This window comes from Acartia tonsa, chromosome 15, assembly GCF_053477335.1.
Source record: "Acartia tonsa isolate MP-2025a chromosome 15, ASM5347733v1, whole genome shotgun sequence".
Taxonomy (NCBI): domain Eukaryota; kingdom Metazoa; phylum Arthropoda; class Copepoda; order Calanoida; family Acartiidae; genus Acartia; species Acartia tonsa.
The window spans coordinates 11,715,408-11,729,672 of record NC_137274.1 but is presented as its reverse complement, the minus strand read 5'-3'; the positions used below and the strand labels follow the sequence as shown (position 1 = coordinate 11,729,672).

At 32.1% G+C, this 14,265-nt stretch overlaps 1 protein-coding gene across 1 annotated transcript; it reads left to right on the top strand.

The window, feature by feature from the left end:
- The first annotated feature begins 2,001 nt into the window (after positions 1–2,001).
- On the top strand, positions 2,002–3,636 carry LOC145307088 (uncharacterized). Its single transcript, XM_080149422.1, has 3 exons — positions 2,002–2,034; positions 2,418–2,804; positions 3,030–3,636. The coding sequence occupies exons 1-3, from the start codon at positions 2,019–2,021 to the stop codon at positions 3,515–3,517; spliced, it is 891 nt and encodes a 296-aa protein (XP_080005548.1). The 5' UTR covers positions 2,002–2,018; the 3' UTR covers positions 3,518–3,636.
- Positions 3,637–14,265: the final 10,629 nt, after the last annotated feature.

Genomic DNA, 14,265 nt, shown 5'->3' with positions numbered 1-14,265 from the left:
TGACTCATGCAGTCTTAACTGTCTGTAATACGATGCAATCGATTGTCTTCTTAACTATTATATTTTTTTAAAGATACCAAAACTTATGGTAATTTAAGCATAATATAAATGTATTATTTTTGACAAAATTATACCTATACGTCAAAGTTTATATACAATTGAGGGATCATGTTACTTGTCGATGCAGCGCTGCACTTACAAGTAACATGTTTAACTTTGCTGCACTTACAAGTAACATGTTAAAGGGAGATAAAAAAAAGGACATAGGCAGACAATGTTAGTTATATTTCTTTATTGAAAATAAGCTTTAACCAACACACAGGCTATTGAGTCCTACTGGAATACCAAGAAGACTCATATCAAAGCAATGAGAGGTTGTCACAGAACCTTCTTACAACGTTATTTGGATGAATACATGTGGTGGGATCGCTATAATGATAATGTATTTTACAATTTGTGCAACCAGATTGCTATTCAATATCATGTGTAATTATTTAATAATATTTTTGCATATGTTCTAAACCATTACTAATAAATGTTTAGCTAACGAATTAATTATAATTGTTTCTATTTATAATTATATTAGTATCTCTATAGGGAATGGAGGGGGGATATTGCTGCATCTACAAGTAACATGTATGAGTTTGCTGCATCTACAAGTAACATGTGATAAGCGCTGCATCGACAAGTAACATGATCCCAATTGAGTCCATACATACTAACATATTACTGACAAGAATGACAACATCCATACATATTAAAATATTTTATGAATTTTATTTTAGTCATGTTTATTTTTAGGGTCTTTAAAAGCTAAATCTCTGAGTATCCATTAGACTGACTGAGTTCTGCCTTTATAAAATAATAAGACTGGTTTTCGCCTATTTTCTTAGTGTTGGGGTTCTTTAATTTTGGACTTGATTTGAAATGTTGTATTATAGATGAGTGTGCATTCACTTCTGTATATAATCACGTTCACTTACTGTTACTTACACAAAAAGACAAAATAACAATTTGATTCAAGACATGTTGTTTTTTCAATTATGAGAAATTTGTAAGAAGTGAAACTTGTAGCAGGCTAATATAACGACACCCCTATCCAGCCCCTTTAACCTGTCCAATCCCCTTCTACTAGGTAAACGAACTAACAAATAAATTATGTCCGTTAAAGCAACCTAAAATGACGACTATTTATCTCCTGCCATAATATGCATGTAATAAGCGGTTTTCATGATTTAAAATGTAATTAAAATGTGGAAGGGAATGTTCACCAAGTACATGATAGTAATTAAAGTTTATCCATATCGAACCATTAATCAGGGAGGGAGGGGGACATTGGACTGTAAATTATAATAGTATTTAGTGATTGAAAATACGTTCTTTCATTTTTTAATTGATGAGGGTTAATATTGTTTATCTTGATTGGAGAATGTAAATCAATTTTTTAACCATTGTATTATCCCTTAGGAACCAAGGTTAGGATACAAAATAAAGAAAAGAATTGCTACATTTATAAATTGCAATAGCCATTCTCCGCCCATTTTATACAACCCCTCCCCCCCCCCTCCCCGATTTACCGATTTCCTGACCCCTTTGATTTTATTATTTCCTTTACTTTAGCTTAAATCCAACCCATGTATCTAAAGGGATAAGACAATGTGCGATACATTTATGTACATCCTCAATGTTAAATTTAAATTAAAAATTTAAACAAAATTACCTCTTCTTTACCACAATCCCCTCTTGCTACGCCCATTCAAAATCTTCAACCCTTTCTTTTCATATATATATCGTCAACCTTTCTTAAATAGGGGAGGGGGGGAGACTAGTGTAAAATAAACAGCCCATTGCCCCTCCCTTTTTTTTTTTGGGGGGGGGGGGTTATAAAGGTGTCACATGTCAACCTATCTTAAGAGTAAAACCCTTCCCCCACCCATATATGTTTGGTATTGACCTCTAAATGCCACTTATTTTAAAGGGTATGTAAAGATAAAATGAAAAACCGAGCCATCAAGAATATGTTGAATAATGAAGGTATGAAATTTGTGGGAGGAGGGGGGGGGTGGGTTAATGTAATTATTACCAATAACCAACAAATGTACACCTTTTCATTTATGACTCCACCTGTACATAACCAACAAATATTTAAATATTTACCTTTTTCATTTATGACTCCACCTATACATTATACATGAAGACGTATTTGGGGGGGGGGGGGGGGGGAGGCGTGATTCAAGTTGAAAACAAACATTACAGTACCACCAATGATATTTGGGGGGGGGGGGGGGGGTGGTAGTGGTTATATGAAAAGACGTACCCCGCAGGACTATAGATAAAATGGGGGTGGGGGTGGGAGTATTTTAATATTATACATGAAAATAACTGTTATATAAATGTAAGATATACTTTATTTCTAGGTTGGAGGGCCGTTATCTTCTTACACCCCTACACAAAGATGTACTTCACCGGGATCATACTGAACAAGATTCCACACCCAACTTCCTTGGTGACACAAGAAATAGCAAAGGAAGTTTTAGGAGCAGGATACCTGGCATGTAAACTGCTTGCCAGAAGGTTTGTTGAGATACAGATGGCAGTCCCTGCTCCAGACCTTGAAGATACAGTAACAGAATCAGATCTTGCTGCCGGCGTAGAACCAGAAAAAGAGAAAGCTGCCGGGGTAGAACAAGAAAAAGAGACGGCTGCCGGGGTAGAACCAGAAAAAGAGCAAGCTGCTGGGGTAGAACCAGAAAAAGAGAAAGCTGCCGGGGTAGCACCAGAAAAAGAGAAAGCTTTGACAATAGGTAATAATTTTTGTTAACAAGTTACTTAAACAAGGATGACAACATCTATAAAAGCAAAGCAAATAAATTAAAATTTAAAAAAATAATAATCAAACAAGGAACACAACAAAGTGAAGCACTGAAACAGTAGATTAAAGTCAAACTAGTAGATCAAACTTAATTAAACAAGGATGACAAACGGACATTACAATTGTATATTTTTTTAATTTTAAACAATATTCTTAGGAAGTTCCCGTTCCAGGATGTTACAAGTACTTGAAATTGCACAAGCTGCGACCAGAGATAAACCTAAACCAGAGACAAACAAAGAACGACGCCATGATAAACTGGAAAGGATATTTACGGGGCTAGAACAATGGAGAGATGGATCTTGGGAGTATGTGCTCGAATTGGCACAAATTTTTACAAAGTTCACCCACACACCTGACTTTAAAAAGTTGAACAATAGCAAAACCATCTCTATTCGCATATTTAACAATTGTATTGTAAACCTACCATATTACAGCCAATACCCGCACGCTTTACGTCAATTGGCTTCCAATTTAGTATGCCTCCCTGTGTCTAATAGCAATGTGGAACGCATTTTTAGCCAGTTGAAACTACTATACTCCAAAAAAAGGCTAAGAATGAATTCCCCATTAGTTTCTGAACTTATGTTTTTAAACATAAACAAATGTCTTCCTGCAAGGAACATTACTTATTTCCGTCAATAAAAATTAAAAGCTGGCAAAATGTATATTTGTAATTTTGTAAGTAATAAATGTATCTTATTTTGTGTGTATAAATATATAAAAATGCAAATAAATTGAATAAACTTTTGAATTTTGTGAAATTTAGTATTAATTAATTTTAGTAGGTAACAAGGATAACAAAATCCATAGTAGCGAATTATTAGGATGACTACAAAACTTCATTTTTAATTCTATTAGACCTTAATGATAAAGTAAAGAAACATCGTGAATATAAAAAGATAAGAATTTATATAATTAAAAATGCGGACATTTTAACAATTGAAATTGCGCGGTTTGTGTTAATGGTAGAAAAATTCTATAAATTTCTCTAAATATTTAAGTGAAATACATATACCGGCCCAATGATGATACACATAATCCGCCTCCCCCTCCCCTCCCCAAAAAAAAAACATTTTAACCAAAGTACAGGAAATGAGGTTAAAAATTGAGCGAAAACGTACATAGAACTTAAGAGTTATAGGAAAAAGGGGGGGGGGGGGGTAATTATTCCATTTATTAATAAAAGTTTTGAAGGAGGGCCATGCATACAGGAAATGAGGTTAAAAATTGAGCGAACAAATACATAGAACTTAAGAGTTATAGGAAAAAGGGGGGGGGGGTGTATTCATTATTCCATTTATTAATAAATAACCCAATAGTAATACTTTAATAACAAGGATGACAACATCCATATAAGCGAAGCACTGAAATTGTAGGACAAACGAACATTAACACTTGTATAGTGTCAGAACTGAATAATCACAATATACAAGTTGAAGAAAAAATTATAAATTAGTTGAAAAACTGCTTGATAAAGGATAATGTTTTGGACATACTTACATTTTTTTGAAGTTGATTATAGAGTTGCTTTGCTTGAAACATTATACTTTAATTATAGAAAAACTTCGCTTATAAAAAATTCTCATAGGGAGACATCATATATGAGGGGAGGGGGGCTAAACGAAGCTTTTCTATAATTTGTCCGTCTGTGCTCCATTAATTCATGCATACTAGTATTGTTTAGATTTAGAAAGAGTAGCAACTATGTAATACTTTTTGTTTATACTTATACATTTATGTTAATGTTTAATTGAACTACCATTTCGCTTTTATGGATGTTGTCATCCTTGTTGATATAATCCCACCCCCCCCCTTTCATATTATTGAAGGGGATGGGGGATTGAGAGATTAATGTAATTAACAGCTCAATTTCTCCTCCCTCCCTATTGTAGACAGACAGTTTTCCGCGGATATTTAGATAGATAATTGCGATGATAAGATTACTACGGATTTTAAAATATAATAATCTTTTTAATGTAAATATGCTAACCAACATTATTTCATATCTATCGAATTGTATAATAAGACATTTTTCCGTGGATTTTAGGGGGTTTCGTTGACTAGTTATTTATCGCATCCTATTATTGACATTTTTCCGTGGATTTTAAATTTGAAACAACAAAATTATAACAGGAAAAAGGTTAAATTAAAACTAAATAGAATTATATTAAGATAGTTGAGATGTTAAAAACTAATATTGTGCTAAAAGTAAAATAAAGTATTCAAATTTAAATTATCATAATCTTATATAATTATAGTGGTACCCAATCGCGTTTATATGATTTTCATATCTATTGCATTTTATTACAGACAGTTTTCCGCAGATATTAAGAAATAAAGTACCAAAATTTGAATAATTATAATGACACCCAAACTTGTATAAAACTTGAATTATTAAATATATCTTGGAGAGATTTGGTGTTTTTAAATAGTAAGCAGATACTCATATCTCTCTCATATTTTTATTGCCCTAATTGTAATTTGAATATTTGTAATAAAATTGTAAAATCATAATGTTCATGAGAAGTTTAGAGATTAGTAATAAAGGGTTGGAAACTAAAAAAATGGGATATTTGGGGCAATAAAATCCTGACCTGTTTTTTTAATATTTTTTTATGGCCAAAATATTGAAATTTCCAGTCAATTTCACACGTCCCTAAATATCAATATTTTAAGGGTAATTAACACCTTTATGTTATATTTTTATTAAATTTCTACCTAGCCTATGCCTGTCCATCTGCACCCGTTCGTTATTAAACCTCCAGCGGAAGTCTTGATTGGTTGTCTTTGGGATGTCTAAAATATATTAAAAGAAATAAAAATCTAGGAATAGCAAAACATTTATATTTAAATATATATTTAAATTTTGGGGAGGGGGATTTGTTATTTTTTTGGGGGGTGGGGGTACAGACACACAAACACACAGACAAACAGACATCCTGTTACTTTAGTATAAGGATGTTAAGACAATAAATCAATTAACACCTACCTTTCATCTTGAATTCACCCTTGGCGGCTTTTTCCAATTTTTCCTTCAACAGCGTTGAATTATTTTTTCGTTGCTTCGGCCTCCCCCCCCTACCTTTAGGTTTGGTGGGGGTTTCCGTTTCTTGTGCCTTAGATTTATTAGATTTAGGCTTAGCTGCCTCTGCCTGTATAGGTGTTGAAGTGTTGAAAAACCGAAATTCTTGTCCATTTTCTGTGGGGGTAACGGGCACAGACTGATTCTGAATCTGTGAAATCTCAGCAGGCAGATATTGATCTTCATATCCAAGTTCTTGAGCCAACTCTGCTACCTGTGGTTTCACTTTTTCGTACACTTTTTTAGATGGGCCTGGAGTACTCTGTACTTCTTCATGTACGGCGGGTAAGCTGGGCTTCTTTGACCTACCAGTACCAGCATTCATCTTGTTAGGCTTTGATGGCTTAGCTGCATGTACGGTGGGTAAGCTGGGCTTCTTTGACCTACCAGTACCAGCATTCATCTTCTTAGTCATAGGTGGCTTAGCTGCCTCTGCTGGCACATTTAACTGGGGAATAACAGGGAGCACATATTCATCTTCTGATTCTGACCGCCTAAATAAATAAAAAAATAACATTATTGGCTTTTAAAAAATTTAAACTTAAAGACTAAAGTTTATAAATTTTAAAAAATAGGGGCGTAGCCGCTAGTGTTATATATCTTATATATTTTTTATTTATATAACATGATATATGTTTGTATGTTATTTTTTTGTTTTCTTTTAAAATCTACAATAAGAGGCCTCTAGGGGCGTAGTCGCTAGTGTTATATCTCTTACCTATATCTTTTATTTATATAACATGAGTGTATAGGTTTAAAAAATATTATTTAAAAAATTAACACTTAGTTTTCTTAGTTTACTTTTAAAATCTACAATAAGAAATTCCCCCTCCTCTTATCTATTCTATACCTCTATCTCTTACCTATATCTTTTATTCGTTGGATACTGTTCTACTTGTTCTTCATGAAGATACTGTTCTTCAATTGATCTCTTTACAACTTGGTCTTGATGAACAGTTTCCTCCTCAGGCTCCTGCTCAATTTCTTCAACACCAGAAATATTTTGAGATTCCAAAGTCAAACTGAAATGAAATATTGTATGTAATAATAAAATGCGTCTATTTTATTTATTGGCTTTTAAAAAATTTAAAGTTTATAAATTTCAAAAAATAGTGTTATATATCTTACCTATATTTTTTATTTAAATCTAAAATCTACAATAAGAAATTCCCCCTCCTCTTATCCTCTTATTCTATACCTCTATCTCTTACCTATATCTTTTATTCGTTGGATACTGTTCTACTTCTTCTTCATGATGATACTGTTCTGCAATTGATCTCCTTACAACTTGATGAACAGTTTCCTCCCCGGGTTCCTGCTCAATTTCTTCTTGAGATTCCAAACTGAAATAAAATATTGTATGTAATAATAAAATGCGTCTATTTTTAAAATTAGAATCTATCATGAAGGAAAATACGTTTTAATTCGTTTATATTCGTAGAAAGAAATAACTATTATATAATAATACAGTGTGTGTTTTTTGAGAACTTTTTGAAACCAATTTTATTTTACCCAAACAAAGTCAACTACAGGAAATCCAATTTTTGTCTTTCAATATGATTATGGGTAGAAGATTTAAGCATAAGAAAAATGCGTCTATTTTTGAAATTAGAATCTATCATGAAGGAAAATACGTTTCAAAACGAAAAAAAAATTTAAAATTAGAATCTATCATGAAGGAAAATACGTTTTAATTCGTTTATATTCGTTTTTATATTCGTAGAAAGATGAAAGAAATAATAAAGCCATTAATCGTAAAATTCTGGTAAAATTGCTTTCAAAAAAGTTCTCATAAAAAAACACACTGTATAAATAATATTTAATAATAGATTTGCTTATTAGCTTAGTAGATAGAAATAAATGAAATTGATTTATTGTACCTAAGTAATTTCCAGTCAACTCCAGAGGAATTTAATGTTCCAAAATTGGATCTTCTTGTAGTCATCACTCGATAATTCTTTTAAACAAACTAAATGAAAATTTGTAACCACTTACACAAAGTTAAATTAATCATACCTGTGTGCAAAATGTTACGCTCCGTAAGATTAATGAAATCCCCCCATTTTTTAACACTTCAGCATCAAATTTCCAACCCCCCCCCCCCAAGAACACTAACCACTTGGTTACCAAATTTCCAGGACCTCCTCTTATTTGAATATATTTAATCTTTTTTCTCCACCCATCATAACGCAATTTTTTTACCGCCCTTATGCCCATTAAATAATCACCGCCCCAAGAACCGCCCACAAATTATTTAAGCATCATGTTAAAAATTTATCCTAAGTAAAATTAATCTTACCTCCTCCCCAAGAACCGCCCACAAATTATGTAACCCTTTTATTCAAGCATCCTAAGTAAAATTAATCTTATTCTTACCCACTCCCCAAGTTAAAAATTAATCGTGACCCCCCCCCCCCTCATATATATAAACATAATGAAAATGAAATTATAAGAAGCCTTGTTACTCTATAATTAAGGTATGTCCATACGTCCCTCCGTCCGAGTCTTTTTACGGAAATACACTATATTGTTATATATAGAAAAAGATTGTTATAAATGTTTTATCACGTATTTTACAATTTTGTCCATTTTCACCGCTCATTATGAATATGGGCGGAGTGGTAATGCGCGCCGTTGAAACGTATGGTTTTTAACATATTCTCCATGTAACCCCCTAAAATTGGGGTTGGTGTTGTATGTAATAAATATTAGGAGGTAATAGGATATCTGTTTAGCTCCCCCCCCCCAAAAAAAAAGGGGGAAAAACATAAATATTAGGAGGGGATAGGACAGTGGACAATAATAATAATCTATATTCTATCTTTATATATTTAGAGGTGTAATTTGTAAAAATCTCAAAATTTTTAACATTTTCTCCATGTAACCCCCTAAAATTGGGGTTGGTGTTGTATGTAATAAATATTAGGAGGTAATAGGATATCTGTTTAGCTCCCCCCCCCCCAAAAAAAAAGGGGGAAAAACATAAATATTAGGAGGGGATAGGACAGTTGACAATAATAATAATCAAAATGACATTTTTCTCCATGTTCTAATCGACTGACAGAAAAAAAACAACAAATCCAATTTGTTCCTACAAAAAAGTATGAAATGAAATTTTTGTGAGATGAATTTTTAGGGTACTTATTGGGTCTTATTGTATTATTTGAAAAATATACAAAGGCAAAGTGATAATATACGCCAAATAATAAAGAAAATTTCCAAGTGAAAACAATATGGAAATATTATGATAATACATAGTATTTGTTTCCTCATCCGCTATTAAATATTAACTAACATAAAAAAACTTATCAAATTATACTGTAAAAAAGTATTGGGTGCTAGGTTTAAGTCCTTATGATTTGCAGGTTCAACAAACCGAAAAAAAAAACACACCGCTTGACCCTACTTAATATAATCAATCTTTCTCTATGCTGAACTGATAAGAAATAAACAATTTTAAGTTTAGGCAAATTTAGGATTATGTAATTGTAAATTCAATTGTTTAAGTTTTAACGTTTTTCTATTAGCTTAATGCTTCAAAAGACAACCATACATTGTTCCAAATGGTCTATTTATTATTCATAATTTTAGAGCTTCGCTACTTATGGATGTTTTATTAGGTAGACATGTAAGAATTCTCCTAATTTCCCCTTGAGGAGGGGGGGAGGATTTGATGCTTAATCTGCAGAATTTATTAATTTATTTAAGAGAAACAACGTAATTTCATGTCCCACGGTCCACGGATAAAAAACAAATGCAAAAAAATTATATTTGATTTGCAATAAAAACTACTCTTTTTCTATGTAAAACAATTAACAAATATACTAAGTTTTTACTTTTTAATTCGTTCGTTCTTTAAGACAGATAGCTATTTCTTTCATAGTTAAACGGCTCCTCGGGGCTAAAAAAACTGGTTTTAATAATCAAACGATTGTACATTTCTGTTCTGTCTATATATCATAGTTATCATTGAAAACCAAAGAATAAAATAATAGGATGTCTGTTAATCTCCACGGATAAAAAACAAATGAAAAAAATTATATTTGATTTGCAATAAAAACTACTCTTTTTCTATGTAAAACAAATATACAAAGTTTTTACTTTTTAATTCGTTTGTTCTTTAAGACAGATAGCTATTTCTTTCATAGTTAAACGGCTCCTCGGGGCTAAAAAACAGGTTTTAATAATCTAACGATTGTACATTTCTGTTCTGTCTACTCTATATATCATAGTTATCATTGAAAACCAAAAAATAAAATAATAGGATGTCTGTTAATCTCTCTCTACCAAAGGATCTCAAATTGAAATCTGAATCTATTTATATTCATTTCTTTTTTTCATGGCTTGGGGGAGGGGGGAGGCGAGGGGTTATTAATTTATTTAAGAGAAACAACGAAATTTCATGTCCCACGGTCCACGGATAAAAAAATATATTTGATTTGCAATAAAAACTACTCTTTCTATGTAAAACAAATATACAAAGTTTTTACTTTTTAATTCGTTCGTTCTTTAAGACAGATAGCTATTTCTTTCATAGTTAAACGGCTCCTCGGGGCTAAAAAATCTGGTTTTAATAATTAAGTTAAAATTAAAACTATAGAAACTATTTTTTGAAGCGAAGCTATTTCTGATTTATTTACATAAAAACTGATTTATTTAAATAAAGCGGAAAGCTGTCTATAATACGATGCGATAAATCTCTATTTTTGAAGCGAAGCTATTTCATAATTAAGTTTTTTTTAAAATCTTTTCTCTTTTTTACCAGAATCATTTTTAAACTTTTAAAGTGTCTGATAAAATTAAATCTAAAAGCTATCCACCAATATAAAAAGTGTATATAATAAGCAGCCGGTTAGTTTAGGCCGTAAATCCAATAATGCGATATAATTATCCGAAGTTCCTAATCCAAACACAAGTATTAACTAACTGATTTTTTTTTGACATGCAACTCTATAATTAAATTAATCGTTACCAGAATCGTTTTGAAAGTGTTAGTGTCTAATAAAATTAAATCTAAAGACTATCCACCAAAAATGAATATAAAAAGTGTATTATTTTGAGTTTCTATCACATTTATTTTTTACAATATCACACAAAAGTTATTTTTATAATATTTACAATTCAATTTCAATATAGTTATTTAAGTTTCTATTTACAATACATACAAAACAAATAGTTAAATAATAATTACGAACGAGTTTAGTTAATATTAGATGAATATATGAGGCGATGGTGATCAGGTAATAATAGATGGCGATGGATTATTAATATATATACAGGTAACAGATGGCGATGGTGAACAGGTAACTGATGGCGATGATGAACTGGTATTAAATTAATGATGAAAATGCTGGTGGATATTAACAACAATTATCTGCTGTTGATTACCAGGTCCAGGCCGATGAGGCATGGGGACTTGTTGGCCATTAATAACATAGTTATAATAAATGTTATTATTAATTCGTATGTTATTATTGGCCTGTATCCCCACTCCAGGGGGGCCATCGGCGCCCCTAGGGCCCCTGGGACCTTGAGGACCTTGAGGTCCTTGAGGACCTTGAGGACCTTGAGGACCAGGACCAGGAGCAGGACCAGGAGCAGGACCAGGAGCAGGAGCAGGACCAGGGCCACCAGGGGCAGGCTGGTCAACTGGCGGCGGTGGTACACCAGCAGGTCCAACTCCAGGAGCATTAAAAACCTGATCACCAATGATGATCAGGTTTTGCCCTATATTTCCAGCCTGCCGTGGTGCACCACGTACATGGGCGCGATGTACACGGGCGCGCTGGACAGGGGCACGCTGGGGCTGGACAGGGGCACGCTGGACACGGGCACGCTGGACACGGGCAGGCTGGACAGCCGGTTCAAGGGCCGCAACCCCCGCACGTACCATACTCCTGGTTACTGCAGGCATTATTAACAGCAGATAATAATAATTGATGATAAATATGATGGCGATGGTGAACAGGACGATGGCGATGGTGAACAGGACGATGGCGATGGAATATGATGATAAGAATAAGATGATACTGATAGGGATGACTGTGGAAAACTGTATAAGATGACTGGTGTTGTTGACTTGTTGAACTTGGTCTTGAATGCTTCGTATATTTTAGTGAACTAAGTTGTATTTGAACGGAACTCAGATATTTATACTAAATCTCCGCCCCCTTTGGCCTTTTCTTCCGGTCATCATACGACGGATTTGTACATACATCCTATATCCGTAAAATTGTGTTTAATACTATTTTAATATAATCTTGAAAAAATAATATTTGATTGAAATAGAAATCATTTAAATTTATGAGAAAGAAAAATCTGTAAGAAATCGTTTTTACTTTCCGGTCATACACTGGGATTAATAAGTCTTGTCTTTACTATATTTGATAACTCTTACTCTTAGTAGAAATTATAATTGTACATACATCCTATATCCGTAAAATTGTGTTTAATACTATTTTAATATAATCTTGAAAAAATAATATTTGAAATAGAAATCATTTAAATTTATGAGAAAGAAAAATCTGTAAGAAATCGTTTTTACTTTCCGGTCATACACATATTATAAATGCAGGTGTTAAATTAAAACCTTATAAAAAGAGGGGAGAATTTCATTAGATTGGTTTAGCCTGGTAGTAATGGTTAGTTAGAAGGAGGGGTGGGGGAGGGAGATAAACAACAAGATTTAATTTCTCACGGAAATACATTTTGATTTTTGTCTGTCTATCTTTTATGTTGCTTCAGAAAATAGATATTTATCGCATCGTATTATAGACATATTATAGACATTTTCGTTTTTATTTATGTAAATAAATCAGAAATAGCTTCGCTTCAAAAGTTAGTTTCTATAGTTTTACTTTTAACATATTATAGACATTTTCGTTTTTATTTATGTAAATAAATCAGAAATAGCTTCTATAGTACTTTTACTTTTAACATATTATAGACATTTTCCGTGGATTTTAATTTTTAAAATATATCTTTAGTTTTTTTTCACAAAGCTGTAATTTGTCGATATAAGTCGATTTAATTTTTTTATTAAAAAAAATAGATATCATTCTAGAAATCTACATACAAAGAAATAAAAACTTGACTTAAGTACTCGTTTTTATGGTAAATAAAAATATCGTCTGTACTTTCCTAGGAGTTTTATGAAGGCTTTTTGACCAATTATACAAAGATATGATGATAGTAACCAAATTTAGATAATCACTTTAATAATTTTAGTTCTTTCTTTTTGTCTGTCTATCTTTTATTAAATACAAATCGTAAAATTCGGAATAACTATATACGGTTTTTTTGGACTTCAGTTGAAAGAAATCGTTTTTACTTTCCGGTCATACGCTTATAATACTATGTGATAATTTGATAAATATCTATTTTTTGAATTAAATTTATCGCCTGGACAGACATACTTACAAAGCTATGTTCATATATATTTAAGATTTTAGATTAGTTTGTTTCCCTTCAGTATTTTATTTTTTTTGGAGCGAAGCTATTTCATAATTAAGTTTTTTTTAATTTTTATAGACATTTTTCCGTGCATTTTAAATTTGTTTCAATTTTCCCATAATTACTAAAATAAAAGAATAATGTCAGTTGTCTATAATATGATAGGATAAATATCTATTCCAATTTGGCTTCTAAATTACATATACGGCACAATGCGATAAATATCTATTTCAAACCGTTGGGTCAGTAATTATATAGAAATAAAAACTTGACTTAAAAGTACTCGTTTTTATGGTAAATAAAATTAACATATCTTCGCTTAATCGCTGTACAATATTTTTTTTTGGGGGGGGGGGGGCGGGGAGGAAAAATTTATGTCACCTGATTAAGGAAGGGAAACTGGAAGGGTCAACTTAACTGAACTCACATGAGAAATATGAGATCTTCATACAGAACAATAATTTTCTATAATTAGGGTCAGTTTGTCCGTCGACTATTTGTCGACTATTCTGAAACTATTTAAGTGTTATTATCCGTTTGTTATACAGTTTCAGAAATCGTTTTAATCTTACAGAACAATAGCTTTTTTATAATTAGGGCTGGTCAATCCGTAAGAAAGCGGATAGCTTTTTTCATTTCTGGTAATGTAGGCATTTGCTTCCTGTATCCGTTTGTCATAAAGTTTCAGTACTAGTTTTTATGGATGTTTTAATCCTTGTTAATATTCCCCAATATACAAGGTATATTGATAAAAGGGTCAACTTAGTCACGTGAACAAGGACAATATACATTTTAACCCCCCCCCCCCCTTTCATATTCATATTTGACTTGCAACTTTGGATGGAAATATAAATAC